General features: G+C 45.5%; 1 protein-coding gene across 1 annotated transcript in view; it reads left to right on the top strand.

Annotated features, from left to right (window-relative positions):
- The window catches only part of HINFP (histone H4 transcription factor), a 217,313-nt gene that overhangs the window by 69,833 nt on the left and 127,974 nt on the right, over positions 1-19,506 (top strand). The window contains exons 5-6 of the mRNA XM_069614379.1: positions 2,010-2,118; positions 12,412-12,564. Coding sequence (XP_069470480.1) covers positions 2,010-2,118; positions 12,412-12,564 — 262 coding nt within the window. The remainder of the gene's footprint in view (positions 1-2,009; positions 2,119-12,411; positions 12,565-19,506) is intronic.

The raw sequence follows: 19,506 nt of genomic DNA, 5'->3' as shown, positions 1-19,506 counted from the left end.
ATCTCCAGGTCTGTACTCTGTGCCAATCAGCTTCCATCAAGGGGCCCCACCTGGAATCAAGAGGTGAAAAATATGCAGGAGAGCGCTTACTTGGAAGGCAACGGTGTAGTAGATAGTGTGTTAGAACAAGAGACGGAGGCAAATTCCATTTGGCAAAAGGTCGAGGGAGTTTGAAGTAGTCTTGGAGGGAGAGGGATATGGAGGAGAACACTGCCTTAGGGAGCAGGAGGAGATTTTTTGGTGTGGAGAGGGAAAGACCAGACGACGAGTGAGGATTGGTGAGATGGGGGAGATGCCCATGGAGGACAGAGTGTGGTTGGCAGGAGAAATAAGTAATACTGTCTGAAGAGTGGAGAAGGGACCGTACAGCTAGCGAGGGGAATGGAGCATGAACATCTTAGTTTGGAGAGAGAACAATAGACCTCCCAGTTAGATGGCAAAGATTGGGAGGTTCCAGAGGACCACACTTGTCCAGAGGGGCTTAGTGAGGCAAGCGAAGGAATGAGTTTGCACGACTATGCCGGGGTACAGGAAGCGCATCCCTGTAGTAGTGTGGTTGGAAAAGGGGCCCAGGGAGAACACAGAGTAGCAGGGGGATGAAATGTGAGGGCATGGCCATGAGACAGCACCAAACCCCACCAGGTTGCACCAGACCACCTGGAAGCGCAACCTTGGGCCCAAACTGTGCGGAAGTCCTTGCCCACAAGGAAAGTGCCCCTGTGAAAGTGCCTAAGAGGCAATAGTCATGGAGACCCCAAAAACTTTCTGGAGCTGTGGGTCAGTGGCTTGAGACCATCTACCCACCCATCCCCCACAAGCCAAAGGAGTGGACAACACTCCACTGTCTGATGTTGGGAGGAGTGACCGCATTCCCTTTGAGGAAGGAACCGTTTGATTTGTGTGTTCTGTTTTTTATTTTCTTTGGAATTTGAAGGGATATTTGAAAACCTTTGCTTTGCGCCCGTCAACTTGTTTGGATCATGTTGGTTTGGCTTTCCAGAACTTGGCAATACTACATTTCATTGACAGCCTCCGAGCAAAAGGCTGAGATCCTGTGACCCGTTGTTGCATGAGACTGGACCTTACCTCAACTTTCACCCTGATACTTGGAGACCGCATTATCTTGACGCCCTGTTTAGGTTTTGCCACCATCCTGACTCAATTCTATTATTATTTTTTGTTGGTTACTACAAAAAAACCTAAACTGCGTTCTGGGAACATAACAGGCAATTGTGTGACTAGCCTGTCATGACCTACTTCACTGCATCTCTTCTTATGCTATGGAAACCTCAATGGACCCAGTACCTTGCAGAAGGAAGTAGCATGCTAGTGATTCCCACTGAACATAAACATAGTTCAGCAAGCCTGCCAAGATGATATGCTATATTGCAACCGAGAGCCGGGCCACAAATCAATTGGCACAGTCCATGGCAAAGGTCATCCTAGCCAATGATGTTAAAGTGAACAAGGATATATCGCAAGAGCTCAAATTCAAATGGTACCACAGGTCCAAAAGTGGCCATCTTGTTAAGCTTAATACCACACCTGATCTCTGAACATTATTGTTAATATAGTATATGGTTTGGTTAAGATTTTTATCGGACGGACAAGGGCAAAGTGTTACCAGTGCAAAGTTGGTCAGGTTGGTAAACACTGCTGATTGAGTGAATAATTTGGGAGCTCCCATTTGAAGTTTTTTGGCATGCTCTTTTTGTTGCCTGCAGAATTTGTTAGCTGCATATTTTGAAAAAGTTGCCTTTTGGCTCATGACTTTCATATATAGCTTCTTTGCCTTTTTGAAGACTGATCGCTATTTGAGTAAATTAAAGACTTCTGAATGAAGTGGTGTTGATTTTTCTCACAGGAACATGGAAACGTAAGCAGTACTAACAATAGCCAACCTGTCCTGTGTGTCAGATGTTCAATCACCTTGTCTTATTTTGAGTTCCCCCCCATGATGACTATTTTGGTTTGTTCGATACTGACCATTCTTTTGTCCTTGCCTACAGAAATCCTTTGAGAACATAGAGTGTTACTACAGACATGTGGAGACCCATAGCATAATGGCTGTTCCTCAGGCATCCAAGGAAAACCACCATCTCGCCTGCCTCTGGAAGGGTAAGCAATGCTCTTGGCAGCAATCCGCTCTGATCCTCAAAAGGAGGGCTTGACTATGTTCTTTGCTTGACTGCAGGTGTATGGGGAATGGTCGATTATGAGCGCTGATGGCTGCCAACAGTTTTTTTTTTTTTATTTTTTTTTTGATGCAGTGCCTGGGGTGGTGGTGTGGAATTCCCCTGGTCACTTCCCAACACCTTGGTTGGGGGACAGAGGCTTGTCATATCGGCCACACCAAAACATCTGGCCTTTTAAGAAGGATCTACAGTTGCTTGGTGGGCATTATAGATCATACCCGTTCTACAAGCCCTTTAATTCAGGTCCTGCGGTTGGAAAATGTTCTTTATTTTTTATGCATGAGCTGTAATTCACAACTGGAGACCATGCTGCTTTCCGGCATTGAGACTGAGGCCAGTCAGCCCTGGTTGGTTGCCGGAACCTTCTCCCCGATTTCCGGATGGTGTCTTCGGAGTAGGTCTAGCCTTGTTGCGGTATTAGGCGTGCTCTCCGTCCTGCCTTATTAACAGGTGTGCGTAGTCTTCAATGGGCGTGGGCGACCCAGTTACTTCACTGGCGCGTGCCCGTTCAAGTGTCTTTAAGGTAGGTCTTATTGCAGCAGTTTTTGTTTAGCGCTGATTGTTCTTGCCTGCCTTTCTTTTGTGATTAATAATGTCCTTTCCTTCTCCATAGGCATGCAGGAGATTTGGCGTGGCATACTGGTTGGTTTGAGCATCGCCGGTAAATGATGGTGCGAGATGTGCGCTGTAATGCGGTAAGTTATGCGCTGCTTTGTCTTGCCTTTACCAAACTGTGATTCCTCTCTTCCTTACAGGTCGCGGTCCTTCTCCAGCGGGTGTGGAACTCCGGAGCGATTCCGGCCGTGAGGTGAAATGCCAGGTTAGCTTTCTTTAATGTTCGTGGCTTAAGCAATGCCGGAGTATGCCTTTTCTAATGTTGTCTTTCTCCTTTTCCTTTTCAGGTCGCTTCATTCCGGTAGGTGTGCAGTGCCCAGAAGAAGCTGTTCACTGGAGAGTGGATGACAGGATGGAGATTGCAGATTCTATTAAAGATGTTCCTTTTGTCTCCTCTGCAGGCTCGTTGCTCTGAGGCTCGCGGGTATCACAGGACACAGTGAGCGTCACATTGCAGTCTGCAAAGTAACGCGAAGCGTGCTCTGTTGCTTGGATGTGGTTTAAATAGCCTCCCAACAAAGTAGTCCAGGTAAAGTAGTCCCAGGCCACCATACCCAAAACATTATACCACATAGCTTAGTTCTTAAGAACCAAGCTATGTGAATGCCTCCATGTTAACTGCAGGCCTAATGAAAAGTAGTCCCCCTTCAAACATGTTCTCCATAATGAATATGAGCCTGGCGCCAGAGGCGCCAGGACTGACTCCAAAAGTCTTGGGAGTGGATGCAAGGCCTCGAAGGCCTTAATGGAGCCCTGAACCCCGACCTTAACTGGCAAGTGGGCTTGCCAGTGGAGGTCTGCGTTAAGGGTTGTGACAACATCATATAATACATATACATAGAGGAAGAAGGCAGCATGAAATGCAGCAATCCTTTCTGTGCATGAAGATAAGCAGTTGGGTTATGAACACTTTCTGGTAGTACTGCTATTTTTTTGCTCACTTTACTTGCCCTGTAAATGCTCATATTTTTATGTGTCTGTTTTGTGCAGAGTACTACAATTCTGTAGTAAGTGAGGCATTCTTAGCAACTTATTTCATGTTTCACAGTACACAAAACTCTGAAACGAAAGAATCCTCATTTTACTATGCTTTTTAATATTGCACCTCTGATGCATGCTGCAGACAACGCCTATGTTTCTACATGAGGTGGTGCATGTACTGGAAAGAACTCTGTAAAGCAATGGTGTTTATAGCAATGCATTGGTTAATGAACTATTTATGTCATGGTAGTTCTTCAAATGATCTCGGATAGTTTTCTGCCAACATTAAAATGACAATCCCTTGTGGAGGCTTTTTGTGAAAACTAAATGATATCATCTTTGTCATGGGTGTTAGTCCTTGCAGTGCACAGTGGTAGCGTGAGTTATGTTTGCTTAGCTCACCATAACTGGGGAATTTCTGGGGTTTTTCGGTTTTACCTATAACCATAACGTCCCTGTAACAACGTATTTCCATTGAATTTCATAGGTTTTTTACTAGTTCAACTTAAGCATAATGTCCCATTTTAACAAGGTTTTTTTCACTGAATTTCATGTTTTTACCAGGATATCTTTAGTTTGTAAAGCTGTACTGTGGGACATACTGAAACTGCTGGCACCATGTTAATGCGCAGAGCAGTCACGGACTATGCATCTGGTTGCGGACTTTGGGTGGCATCCAACCTGCTCAGAAAGGCAGGGGCTTTCTTACCTAGTGGTACCACTCACCAAACCCTAGGAACATACATGAACAGCACCATGTGCGTGAAGTGCAATGGAAAAGAGGTCTGCAAACTGTGTACTTCTGAAACAAACCGCACAAAGGCATAGGGAGTACACCATAACGGAATGCACCAACTAGAGAAGTGACTGTCCTTCAACAACCTTACCGCACTGCTACTTTACATGGTAACAAAGAACGAACAGGCAGAGTAAGGAAAACCAGAACGTCACTACAGCATAGTAAGTGCACTGAAGTTTGAATTGCACAGGTGGTGCAGTATACAACAGTTGAGAAGAATAACGTTTCTCTTTTTACGCAGCAATGACAAGCACGCTAGAGTGGCTGGAAGAAAATTTCCCTCACGACGCGGTCTTATAGTAACCCCATTGGTACGTACCGCAGTCTAAAACTTAAAATATGTAATATCTATTGCTTCATGAACACCTAACCGATTGTGTATTTTTTTTTTTTTTTTTCTTTACGAGAACAACCGCACAAGCGACACCCTTTCGACAACAGCATACAGGAAAGGATAGAAACTCTGTAAATGGCAAACTGGACAGCCTGGAAGGCAAAATGGAGGAATTGGTGAACAATTTTGCCACCTTCAAAGATGACGTACAAGGACATAATATGGTCAAAATAATATACCACTGCCCAACCTGCACATGTACCCCTTCCCCATTTCACAGCCCGCCATCCCATCAAAATCCGTGTGATTGGAGATGTTACACTGCTACCTCAATCCCTTCCTCCCCTCACGACCAACTTGTGCAAATCCCCAATTCCCCACAATAAGTATCCACTTCTGCTACTCCCTCCCTTTTCTAATGGCATGTATGAATGTGTGGAAGTAAACGTTGATATGCAAGTTGTTGCTGAGTGTACATGTGGCTTTTCCTTTAGTTTTAAAATGCTGTTCTGACTCAGCGGCGCACAGTACTGGTGGGAATTACCGCAATTAAGGAACAAGGAGGTGTCCTACTGACAACGCACCTGCCCAGCCTATCCGCAATCACAATGGAGGCAACTGTACCACGCCAGTACGAACTGCATGTCTGCTCCTTGTGAACCACCTATAACTAGTTGTGGGAGCGGACGTTTGTTCGTTGCACAAGTACGCGCATCTCTTCCCCTCTCCTGGTAATACCGCCCCTGTCCAGCATATGTGAAGAAACTTGTGATGAACTTTAAGTAGGTCAAGGTGCCCACCCACGTCCTACAGGTAGCTGTACACCTAATCATCCCACCTACTATACGCTACAAACACCCAGTGTGTCCCAAAATGGTTGGCGCACGTGTGTCACACTATTAATTACTGCAGAGATCCCAACTGTGTGCATAGGAGACATATTCACGTGCGCACAAAATATTCTGCCGTCCCAATGGAGAACATGCACGACATCACCATGGGACCGCACCCATGCTGCGTGTGGGCTCTAATGGCATGGACACAATCCGGATACTTGACCAGTGGGAAAATGCACGCTTACAAACTCCCCACAATGTGCCATTACACATGTATGTATTTGGTTCAACGATGTAGGCCACTTTGCCAGTTGCAAGGTCTCCGCAGCAGCCCTACATGTGGTCGCACCCCAGACTGTTTGTAGCTTTTCAGAACGGAGTAGCAGCCTACATAGCTGTAACTGAGTTTAGAACAATTTCTGCTATGCTACATTACCTTTGCAAGCAATGGCAACCATGTCATCCCGACTCAATACGCACAGTAACGGAGAGAGTATTAACGCCCCTTCCTGTGAAGCACACCTTCAGTACAGATAATCTCCACTATCCCATTCCCATGGGCAGCATGCTCACAACGGAAGTATGTGGCACGTATCCTTCCCGAAGTACCGCCAGGCAGCGCCCTAGTAAAGCAGTAACAGCCCTTCTTCCCTTTCAACAATCTTCTTTCCAGCAACCCCTCATCTGGTACTGATAAATAGCCACACACGCATCCACCAATCACAGTGAAGAGCTCTCCATGTAACACTATCAGTTCTGAACAATATTCCTCTGCGTAGACACCACACTCAGAAATGTTATTGCACAATCCCTTAGCCTGCACTGACCCATTCCCATGCCTGCCATCCTCAAAAGCCCCGGATGTGGCTTTCCTGCTGTGTGCGGGGGAATAATTTGCAACCATGGTAGGGGATATTGTCTTCGGGTGCCTTTTGTATTTTGTAGATGCTTCTAGAGAAACACCTTTTTATTTTCGGTTTTTATAGGGTTTTCGGTTTTCTTCTCCTAACATTCTTAAAATAAACTTTTCAACGCCTCTTGTATATGGGCAAACAAAAGAGCATTACCAATGCTGGACAAAAATGCCATTTGCATGGAAACGCACCGCATTTCGAGAATGAAAGCTGTCCTGGTTGCAGAAGAACATCCCACGAGCGGACAAAAAAAATCACACCTGCTTCTATTAATGAGACCCCTTCCAGCCTCTGGCTGGGCACAGCATATATTAGGATAGTCCCATACTCTTCTTGGTGTTATGGCAGAGAAAACCACCTGGGCAGTGGAAAAATAGTCTTCACTGCCTTCATCAACCTCTTCAGTTGATGGAACACACATGAACAAGTCATGTAACCCAAATGCCTGCCGCCATAATGCATGACAACTGGCAATGTAGCAAAACTGGCCATTTGCCTGCAAAGGTCAAGAAAAATGCCAAAACTGCGGACATGGACAGTGCACCACAATGCGTCCACTCCTTCCAAACCGAAATCGCCATCAATGTGCCTTTCCTGGGCATACTTGTGCAGATCTATGTCAACCCTCCTCACTACGCAGAGTAATGATAAATAGTATTACCACCCCTTCCTGTGAACCACACCCTCAGTACCTGATTGGATAATCCCCACAGTCCCATTTCCATTGGCCCGCATGGCGAGAAGCGCAGACTGTGGCACATGCGCTTCCCCAAGTAGCGTGAGGGACGCGCCCCAGTAAAGCAGGACCAGTCCTTTTTTTCCCTTTCCACTATTTTTGTCCAGCACTACCACCTTGGGTACTGTTAAATAGTCACACATGCATCCACCAATCACATCGAAGACATTGGCATGTAATACTGTCAGTTCTGTACAACACTTCATATGTACCGTTACCCATTCAGAGTGCAAGTGCCGTGTAATTCCGAAGCACCTCCAGTAGAAAGTTCTGTAAAACTATCCAGGATTTCTGCATCCACATTCATCCTTATGTCCACGCATCACCGCAAAGTACAGGTAGAAATATGTTGTGTGCACTATTTTTACAAATCTGTTACAAGTGCCTCAGAGCAGGCTGCTTGCCACTGAACGTCCACGACATACTTGCAAGACGTACTGTTCTTTCTCCCATCACCTACCATCTAGTGCCACTGCAATAGAATATGCTTTCACCGTTTTGATTTTACCCATATTAGCCAGTCTAATATTCAAACAGTAACTGTTTCTTGCCTTCCGACAATGCTACAAATTGTTTTGCACTTACCAATCCCCTACAAAATTCTTTAAAATAGCACAGAAAAGCAGCATTCAATGTTTCTTAGCAACGTACATTAAGTACATCCAGTGCATCCATACAAACAGGATGCCTTCCCCTTACCTGGCATACTTCAACCATAGCCTTCTGCAGGTCGTTTGTACAAATAGACCTTCTGCTACAGTTTTTGCGTGCACACCACACCCAGAAACCTTATTGAGCAATGCGTTAGCCTCCACAGTCCCATTTCCATGCCTACCATCCTGAAAAGGGCTGGTTGTGGCATGTGTAATCCTGAACTACTGTGGAATCTGCAGCGTTATCGTGCTAGGAAAGGGAGAGGGGGAAAGAAATGTGAAACCGGGTAGCGGATTGGGTCTGTATTAGTGGCTCTGAAAAGATATTTTTTTTTTAACGTGCTTGCAAACAACCTTCTTTTTTTTTTTTTTCTTCTCTTTCCATATGTTTCTGATTGCTTCCCCTGCTTACATTTGTGCAGAATTCTGGCCAATGCTTCTTGCACAGTGTAAAAGAAAATGCATTGCCAATGGCAGTCAAATAAATGGCATTTCTATGGAACCACTGCATATTGTGCAACCTCATGATCTCTTAGTGGGTGGAGAACATCCCAGCGGTGCGCATACATTCACGCATGCTTCTGGCTGGGGACAAATTACACCGCATTGGTCCCATACTCCTCTTGGTGTTGGGCATGAGAAAACGACCTTGGCAGTGTGAAAAATCAGAGTTCAGCAACATCTTCAGGTGACGGAGCAAACGTCCACATGACATGTAACCCAAAGATAGACTGCCATAATGTACCACAACAACATTAACGGTAGCCAAAGAGGCCACATATCTGCAAAGGCGAACCATCCTGCGGAAACGGCACTTATAGATACTGCCCCACAAAGCGTTCACTCCTTCCAACCCGTAATTGGCAGCAACGCCTCTTTGCACGGCACACCTGTGCAGATGTTGCACAAAGGTATCGCCCACAATCGGCCCTGTGCATCTCTCAATCTCTCCATCTCTACCAACCTCACTACACAGTGTATTGGGGGGGAAAAATAGAACTGCCCCTTCCTGTCAGCCACACCCTGCACATCTGACTGGATAATCCCCACAGTTCCATTTCCATGCCCACCTTGCTCAGAATGGCAGGATGTGGCACATGCGCTTTCCCAGCTACAGTAAAGCAGGGACAGTACTTCTCTTTGCACTGTTCTTTTTCCAGCACTTCCTCATTGGGCACTGTGAAATATTCACGCATGCACCAATGACAGCCAAGACCTCTGCATCCAACACTATAATTTCTGTACAGCACTCCATATTTCCATACTTTGAGTGCCCGTCGCATGTGCTTCCAAAGAACCTCCAGTAGAACGTTCTGCAAAAGAATCCACAATTTCAGCATCCACAATCATCCAGAGCGGCACCCATCATGACTTTGGCCATGCACACAAGAGTCTAGGCCTTGCCCACACCCAGCACAACATAATGGAGCCATGCATGCGAACATGTGGCCAGGTACCACAAACGTAACGAAGCCAGTGGCACTTCTACCTAACCCCCGCACCATAACACAGCAATGCATAGAAACATGTAACAGTTAGCAGAATCCACAAACATACCACAGCCTCCAGCACCCCTTGCATTCACTAAGTCACTATCAACCAAACCACAAAATCTCCAACTTTGGCCCTACTCCCACCAATCTCCACAAAGCAGAGTATCCAAGGACATAGAAGATCCACTTCAAGCCTACCCTCTTCTATACTGACAGTATTCCAACACTGCACCCAGTGGCCACACTGCAGGACTTGTCACTGCACCATCTCCAGCCATACACCGAAAACTGTACGATGTTCTAACAATGACCACACCCATGGAACCAACAATATACGCATGTCAGCTCACTTCTTGTGCTCCCATCGAACCATGTTGACAAACCACACATAAGGACACCATGTCAAACCTACTTGCAACCAGGGCCCCTAGTTGTAGGTGCAAGGCCTCCAGCCATGCATGGAAGGGGCTACGGGCTTACCACACACAACACAGCATAGCACGCGCTTTGTTACAATGTTTAAGTCAAGTGCAATGCACTCCCCTTCAGTTCAGCTGCCACCAGTCACCACGGTAAGAGGTCGCGACATGAGCTTCCGTGCCGTAACGAAGGCTCCCTGCATTTCCCACACATGGTAGTCGCCTGTGGAGGGACCCGCAAATTGACGCAGTATGCACGGTTACTGCAGGTACACCAGTCTTCTTCCACCTAATAACATATCTCAGATGAACCACTTCTCACTCCCCCACCCTTTTCATCCCTTCTTCCCACCACCACATGGCGTAAAGTATGTTTGCCAGGCCCTTTCAGCACTGTACTGTCCTCCGATACACCATGGCAGCGTTTCTTAAAAATGTTGACGCACAGCACGCGTCTCTCCAGCCAACCACCGGCCGCATCCAATGTTCGCCAACATCACGGCGTACTGCAAGCCAATGAGACTTTTGTCTATGGAGCGAACGGGGAAATGGTTCAGCGGAGCGGAGCCAGGTATCAATAATTTTTTGAGACTTGCTTTTCAGTTCTTTTCAAGAAAAGTGGTGGTCGGATTTCCACCAAACGCACAAAAGCATGCTTTCGGAACCAAGCCCTCGCTCCTGCCGCAAATTTGGTTAAAATCCGGCCTGTAGGCCTGCACAGAGTTTTTGCCCTTTCAGTCTATGGAAAAAAAAATGTGGGACCCCCTTTAACTTTGCCCCCCTCCACGAAACCTTACCCAACTTTCAGCAGGACCCATCTAATTTTGGCAAAGTTTTAGCCACATTCGTCCACGGGGAGCAAAGTTATAAGCCGCCCAAAAAGTGGTCTTCCTATGGGTTTAGCAACTTAACCATAACTACACGGCCGCTACCGAGGGCCGTGTAATATATAGGGACATGCTTTTGATTGATACATATTTGTGTGAGGTAGTAAAAGGAAGAGCAGGAGAAAAGAGTACAACAGTAGGAGGAAGTGGTGAACAAAGGTGTAGAAGAGCAAGATGAGGGGCCAAGGAGGCTGGAGAACGAACAGAAGAGGATATTCTCATCCCAACCTTACAGGGCATGGGAAGGGGTAGAAGCCTGTGGGGAGTTGTTTGTGGAACCAGATGTGTGCCAGTTCCTGAAAGGACTGAGGAGATCCAACCGGCCCTGCCCCCGACCAGGATGAGATGGCGATGAGGAGGAGACTAAGGGGTTGGAGTGGTCCTCGGCCTACCACCCTGGAAGAACTTAGTTTGCGAGGGACTAGGTAGCAGGACCTCCAACCCAGCATCCATCCTGGCGTAGGCCAACTAAAGAATCGCTATTCCAGCTTTGGTGGTATAAAGCCTGGTGAAGTCAATAAATTGCTCCACATTATGGAAGGATCGGCGAATAAGGGCCAAACGAGCAGTCTTTGCTAAGGCCATGAGTGACTGACTGAGAAGCGAGATGGAAACTTGGCAGAGCAATGAACCTGACGCAGTTGGGAACAGGAAACCAAGAGACTGAGTGACACAGAGGAACACACACACACACACGTGGCCTGAGCCCATGGAGTGAGCTGGTGAGAGATTGTCCTGTGGAATATTGAGCTGGTTTGAAGAAGAGTATGTGTCCAAGAAACGACTTAAAAAATGGACTGATTTCATCTTAGTTTCCCTTGTCCCAAAGAAGCTCTGTTGACCTACTCTGAGACACCCAGAAAGGGCAAAGGACTGGTTACCCTACAACTTTAGGGGAGGGACCCTTTGGTGGGAGGAAGATGGGACTCGCACAAGAATCCTTACACAGTACATGTTAAAGGTCTAATATCTTATTTAAGTTCTTAATTTATTTGAAGTATTCTAATAAACTTGGTGAAAATCTGCTTCAGTGTGACTGCTTTTATGAACGCCGACCCCCTTGTACTTTGTGACCTGCCCATCTGACCCTCTTAGATCTGTACACTCCAATCCACAAAGGTGCTATTTGTCTGAAGGAGATGCAGTCTAACTGCTACGTTGGCCACTCTGATACATGGAGAACTGTTGTTATAATCCTGTTTTTCCTCTTTAAGCAAAATTCTGTGATCTAAATTACTTGCTGTCGATGTTTGTTCCCATATCTGACGCAATTGAAATCACTCAAAAGAAGCCCCTATTCCTTGACTCTGCCATATAAGGTTATAAGGTTAATAATATGACCTTCAACTGTGATCCAAAAATTGATTCTTCCTTGGTGCTAAATCTTTTTGACAGTTAAAGTTTGCGGGGTGTTGCGGGGTGACAAAATACAAAAACAAACTGAAAAAATCAGGATCTACATGAGTAAGCATTTGGTTGCCAGTTTTTTACCCTCCTTGGAATGTTCATATGTTCACTAATACATCCATCCCCACATCTCTTATGCCAGAATGCTCAAGCTCATTCAAGAAGAGAAGCAAACTGCAGGAGCACCTGCGTAGCCACACGCAGGAGAAAGTGTTGTCCTGTCCAACCTGTGGGGGAATGTATGCTAACAGAACAAAGTTCTTCGATCATATTCGGCGGCAGACTGCTGTGGAAGGTAAGTGGTTTAGGCCACTGAGGTCGGCAGTGTTAATAAGGTTGTGGCTCTATTGATGTGTGTTTTTGGTTGGAAGTTTGCCTCCTACTGTGTTTGTGCATTCGTGTAGTATAACAATTGTACTTGTATTATTGCAATTTCTTTTTCATGAAAATATAAATTTATTTTTGTTTTCATTTGTAATTGCATTTTGTGACCAAGATCCTTGCCTGGAACTTTGTCTGGTGACCACTTGTCCTGCGACTCAGGAAGCCGGGTATTTAACCAAACCAATCATGGAAAAACACATTTTCCGTAGTGTGCCCAAAGAAACCAAACCCGGAGCACATCTGGGAAGTGGAATTAGGGAACAGGCAGAGGGTAAATTTGGCAGAATTCCCAGTCTGCTCCCTTAATACATCAGAAAACCTGTCCCGGGGCCCAAACACACTGTTCATGCACACAACCCTCATATGGACTAAATCTCCCACAATGCCCTTCTGTCCAAAATGAAAACCCACAATGGACCATAGAAAATAAATCCTCCCTTCTAGGACAGGGAGACAATAGTAAAACCCTTAAAGGACAGGAGTACCTGAGGGGAAACTACGCTTCTAGAGACCCCCACCCCCTAATGATCACCCCTACTGCACTTGCATTCCCAAAAGCAGCACAGCATGGTATACACCACACAAGCAGCCTGTTCAGCTTCTCCATGCATACAGAGTTTCAAAATGGCCACTGGGGGTTTACAAGTTTAGTCTAGCCCCTTCAGCCTCATTCTGTCTACCAGGAAGTGAACTAGCCTAGCTCATTCTAACCCTTTCACCCTTTACACTCGCAGCTGCAGACCATCAGCCCTAGTTCTAATTGTATTACCCAAATTGACATTTTACAATTGACCTTTTGTCCAAATTGACCTAATTATAGTGGTCCTAATTGACCTTCTGCACAATTGACCCTTTATATTATTTTAGTTATTTTATATATGTATTGGGTTGGTTTGGATTCTAAATAATATTGTTGGGTTGTGGTTTTTTTTTTTTTTGTTGATTGGATGGTGGGTTACGGAGGGTTTCCGCTGCATTTATGTCCTAATTGACCTTTTAAATTGGGCAAATTCTCCCGAGGTCAATTGTGAAAAGGTCAATTGGTATACATCCCAATAAACACCCTTGAAATGTGGTCACATGTGTCCGTCTTTGATACCATGCCTTCCTTACAACATTGGCTACTGTCTTGCAGCAAAATAACTCCTGGCTTAGTGCACCTACTGCTTTTAATGAGCCAACATCAAATGGACTATTGGATCACAATATGTTTGGTACCTGTGCCAAATCTTCTCGGAAGAATGTCTTTTTTACCAATAACATTCTCTGTGGTACTTCCCAGCTCTCAATTTTCAACCAGTAAGTGCGGCTTATGAAAAACACCAACTCATCTGTCTGATCGGTCAATCTGTGTCCTTCGCTGAGAGCAATCACTACTCTCGATGCTTTTCCCTCATCAGTTCCGTAAATAATCACCCTGTGCTCTCTTACTATGACAGCTTCCAGTTCCATTGGAATCGCCTGCCCTTTTTGCTCATCCATAAGTACTGCTGGCCTAAAAAGAAATTCTGCGGGTAGCTGCAACGTTTTGCTGGTTATTCCGGGAAGCCATGCCAACATTAGGTGTACTCCATAAAGAAATACCTCTGGGTCTAATTGCATGCCTGCTGTGCTTTCTCACCATAAAATGCTGATATAAATTCTTCTGCGTTTTTGTATAGTGAATCCCTGGAGCGGCCCATATTATCCTCTGGTCATTGAAGGATATTGCCATGTTAGGTTTGCCCATTACATTTCTCCCCAATATGTTGACTGGTGTTTTGCGGGAGTACAGTAGTGGCATGGAAAGATCATGTTATCCTATAGTGAAAGGTAAATCGTCAGTAAAAGGAACTGTTCTTGTAACCCCATAAAACCCCTGTGCATTGGTGGCAATGCCTGAGATTGGGTACTTCACAGGACCTGGTCGCTGCTGTGTCAACAAAGGAAAATGTCTTGTTACCAATGGCTAACCCAACCCTTGGTTCCTCTTGTGGTTCTGGTGTTTGAACAGATCAATTTTTCTCTGTGGGGTATCATATTGTGGGCATAGGTTCATCCCTGAACCGGTGAGTATTCCCTCTAACCACTATCGCACTGCCTATTCTGGGGGTAGGTATCTGCGGTCCTGCATTTGCGTTCTATGTCTCCATGGTATTCTGTGCACGGGTGTTGGTGGTTGCATCTGCATTTGCTATGCCTGCATGGGGGCTTGGTATGTTTACATCCGTGATTGTTGTACTTGTGGTGGTGCCTGTTGTGCAGTTGCATTTGTGGCACGTTTGTCTGATACTCCGTGTGATCTTGGGAATAATAATCATGTGGCTCTGCACTAGACTGTGGAGGATATGCTGCCTCCCCTCTTGGATCCTGGCAATTCTGCCTCATCCCTCCCCTGCTTCTACCTGCTCAAGAAATGTGCCCCATTTTCCTACATGTCCGACACTGCTGATGCTGTCTTCCAAACCTGGGCTGCCGTCCATTGAACCATCCTTCCTTTGGAGCTTGAAATCCAAATCCTCTCCCACTGTGTGCACAATCTCTTCTTCTAGGCCTTTAATTATATTCTCCTCTTCCTGTTAAGTTCCCTCCAGCCATTGGCTGTGCTTCCTACATATTCATTCCCTCTCCGTTAGTCAGCACTGCCCCTTCAACTGAAAACTTTGATAACTTTTTCTGAACCAGCTTCGCTTCCTCTAGCTTTGTTTCCTCACGTTTTTCTGGTGTTCTTGTTTTCAATGACAATGATTAACTATAGTTGGCTGAATCTCTGGCCATGGTTTCGCTTCCATCCCCACTATCTTTTCCAACTTTCTCTATACTGGTTTGGGCAATGCCTGACACAATATATGATAAAATGTAGCTATAATTTTCATCCCACGGTTCTCTAGTCTCGAAGACGCCACTTCTCTTGAATCTCCTGAAATATAAGCAACCGGGTCTTTGTCATCACGCATTTTACGCGCCACGATTGCACTCATGCTGACGAATCTGGATAGTTCACTCTGAGCGCTCTTCATACATGTGCTCTACAGTTGGTAAACGGTGCTCCATCATGAGCAGTATTCTGAGCTGTTACTCTGGGATAGCCTGCTCTCTCCTCTATAATGGCAGCAAGCAAGCTTTGTCACCCACTGCTGGTGTCATCCCTGCTGTCATTCCTTCTAATTCATAAATCCACTTGCCTGCTGCAGAAGTCATTAATTTACATAATAAATTATTCTTGTCCATCGGTTGCCCTGCTATATATTTCGCTCCCCTCCCCCCCTCCCCCTTTCTAACAATGGGAATTGCATGAACTCCATAGTACGTCCAACCGCAGTCCCCGTCTCTTGGGTACAGCGCCTGTGACGCCCGCTTTCTTCCACCCCAATACATTTCTCAACCTATTCACATTTGGTTTTCCTTCGTCTAAACATTTTGATCGCATTTTCAGAGTCTTGGAGCTTTTAGCATGCTTCAGCATTCCTTTTGCTCCTTCCAAGCCCAACCACATTCTCGCTTCCCCGGTTTTAAACCTGTAGATAGGGCTTGTGTGCCTTCTTCCACTTCCTCATTGTCACCTTCCTGTTTTTCCTCATCCGAAAACATTGTGTCCCAACTTCCGTCAATTCCTTCATTCTCTCGGTCTTGAAAATCTAGTTTCCTCAGGGGGAGCTTCTTATCCAGTCCGCTCGTCCCTTCCTCCAGTGTACTCACTTTCCTCCTTTGTGGAGACCCTACACTCCCTTTTACGCTGTCAGCACCACTCTCTCTCCTGTACAAATTACCAATTCCCCTTCACTTGGCTTCTCGCTCATCTTCATCTAGTATCTTCTCCAGTTATCTATTTTGTGTCTTTCTAAGCTCCCCTTTTCCTCCGCTCTCGTTCTCTTGGAGCATGTCTTTGTTGCCTTTCCCTGCTTAGTCTCATCTTTATTTTCTTATCTTTCTTTCTTCATCCCGTTTGACTTTTTATTCTGCTTGTTCCCTTATTCTTTCCCTTCTTGCTTCTGCCTTCTCCCCTTTCCCTTTCATTTCTCTTAATTTCCTTTTCTTCCATTCTCTGCGCAAGTTCTAGTAATTGTGCGTGGACACAGGCTTTTGTTTTATTTATTTTAACTGGGTTTAGGGCATCTTCACTACTGTAAGCGGGGGCGCGTATGCAGGGTTAGTGTATCCTGTCGCTGCTTTTAGTTCTTTCAATGGATATAACCTTTGTGCTTCGGCAGATGGATCAATGCTCTGAGGAGGAGCAACCGAGGGCGATGTGCCCACCTCGATGCGGATTAAGCATTCACTCGCTCACGGGTGGCTCTTTTGTCTTGTCCCCATACATCTTCCACAATTCTAGAGTGGCTAATTGTTTCTCTAACTTTTTCCCTTTTGTATGCGGCATGCAAATATGTTGTCATGTGTTACAGCACTGATCTCGAATGAGTATCCTCCTGGGGCCAGGGTATGAACATTTTGCCTGTTGTGCCTTTAACCCAATCTGAATGGTATTTATGAATCTTGTCTTTAGGCATTGACTTGCATAAGTGCTTAAAGAGAGTGCCTCCCATGATGGCACTTCACACTCTTGAATGCTGATACTTACTGGACCTTAATAAACTTTCAAACTTATGACGTCTCATTTCCTCGTTCACACTCCCATTCCAACAATATTTCCCTCTATTTCCAACATTTTTACATCTCTTAACACCATTTTTGCTACAACTGTGTTCGGGTAGGCACCACAAATGCTGTCCACTTTCAGGACCACGCCCTTTGGGTCCAAACCACAACTCCACGTGCTCTACAATCTAGGTCAATATCCACAAGCCCTTACTTTTCACAATTCGAAACCCTTTTCACCCTACCGCTGGCGCCAGCAATCACTTCTACATATAGGTGCACCCCTAATATAATACAACATAACACGGCCATCTTCTGCCTCTGGCAAGGTATCCTGTTCTCTAAATCATACGCCGGAAGGGGGTTTGTGACGCACTCTTCCGTGACTGTCTTGGGTAATCTCTTTATCATCAATATCTTAATACCCCATCACGATCTTTAGTGTGTCACCTTCCATAACATTGTTATTGGTATTCTCTTATCGGCTCACAATTCTCCACTATACAAACAATTCCCTCCCCATATTGTTTTGCCATATCGATGTTATATTTGCAACCGAGGCCTTCGGTATCGATCTTCCCTCAATCAGCCACTCTCCTTTGCCCTGCTGGGCACCCACAGGGATTTGGCAGGATTTTCACCAGGGAGGCTCCTGCCGACTGTCTCAGTTCACGTGTGATTTGCCTTTCTCCACAGGTCACTCTGCAGTCCTCAGGCTTATGGCAGGGAATCTCGACAATCCAAGTGCACTGGCCAAAACCAACCGAATTGCTCATATGTAAAGGGCCGATGGAAAGCCCCCCGCGCAAGCGCAACAGAAGGGCCCGGGAAATCCTGCATCCAAATAACAGAAATATTCAAACTAATTGGTAAAGCCCCCTTTATTAACAATCCATATAAAGCAGGGATAGCAATAAGCACATGTCTCAAGAACTCTTGAGAGTTTCAGTGCAAAACAGTGAATTATAAATGCAAAACATGTCATAGCTGACGTAATACTGCAACATTAGTTGCAAAAACCTATGGGTTATGGGGATTGGTTAAGGGAATTGTCGACATATGCAGTGTATAGGGGTTAGTCTTTTCATTGGATATAGAGATCTGATGGCCGCACCTTAGGCAACCCCTAAATCGATAAAGGGAAGAAAGATTTCTCAGCAACAGGTAATTGACTAATGAAACATGTATAAGGCGGCATCACATTGAGTTTTTGATTGGTTGGCATTGGTTTTACCAACCTTGAGTGGTCATCAGCACATGAGCCAACATGGGGGTAAGGGGAGAGAACTCCAGGAGCTGCTGCTTCCAATTGAATAAGACACCATCCCTTATTTCCTAGGCCACGAGCCAGGACATCTAGCTTTGTACTTGGCCTTGCCCAGCACCTCTATTCTGTGAACTCTGGGACTCGAGGCAGGTGCATATCTATGTCTGGAGTTAATGAATAGACTGTCTTCCAATTGGAAGTCACGTGTGTGAAAACCATGTTTTGAATTGGTCCGCGCTGCTTTAAACGTTGGTTTAGCTACGATTAATGCAGGTGCTGTTACCCTCTCTGGTCCCTGGAGACCTTGTCGATCCGTCCTATGTGCAGTATTGAGCTTCTAATTACTTGGCACCTGGTATTTAAAGGCTGTTTGTTCTTTACTTAATCTAAGAGAAATATGTTTTGCGCTTTGAGAAATATCTTCTGTTCTCTTCGGAGTCATCCGAGCCTCCTTTATTTCACAATAACCTTGGAAGGCGGCCACACAGCAGTTGCCTTCCGTACACATATCTGTAGTTCAGCTAGTCAAACTTCCCTGCACACTCAAGGCTTATTAACTCAAATGTGGCTTCGCTGTCCCTTTTATACAAAATGGCCACTTATTACTGTTGCATTTCTAGGTCTAGCAAGCTATGTATTGTATTTCAGTGTAATCTTTGGCTATGTTTTCTTCATGTCTATACGGCGCAAGCAATATTCTTCATGACTAAATGCACGTTTGACCTAAGGTTTGTGTTTCTTCATGGTGAGTACATATCTGCTTCATGTCTATTATGCGCATGTAGGTTATTTGGCAGTGAGGTAACTTGTTAGGACCGTTTTTCTGAAGTTCAACTAAGGGCTTAGTAAAGCAGTACAAGACTCCACTCTTAGTATACGGCTGTATCACCTGAGTTCAGGGTACCATAGACAGAGCTGCCAGGCTTATCTTAGGAGGGAGAGGGGGCTATAGAATCAGTACAGAGAAATTGTATTCTCCAGCATTGGATCTTTCATGGATTCAATTGCTGT

Source organism: Ambystoma mexicanum, chromosome 9 (assembly GCF_040938575.1).
Source record: "Ambystoma mexicanum isolate Mex_15411 chromosome 9, UKY_AmexF1_1, whole genome shotgun sequence".
Classification (NCBI taxonomy): domain Eukaryota; kingdom Metazoa; phylum Chordata; class Amphibia; order Caudata; family Ambystomatidae; genus Ambystoma; species Ambystoma mexicanum.
Note: the sequence above shows the minus strand (reverse complement) of the source record. Positions and strands in the feature narration are given on the sequence as shown.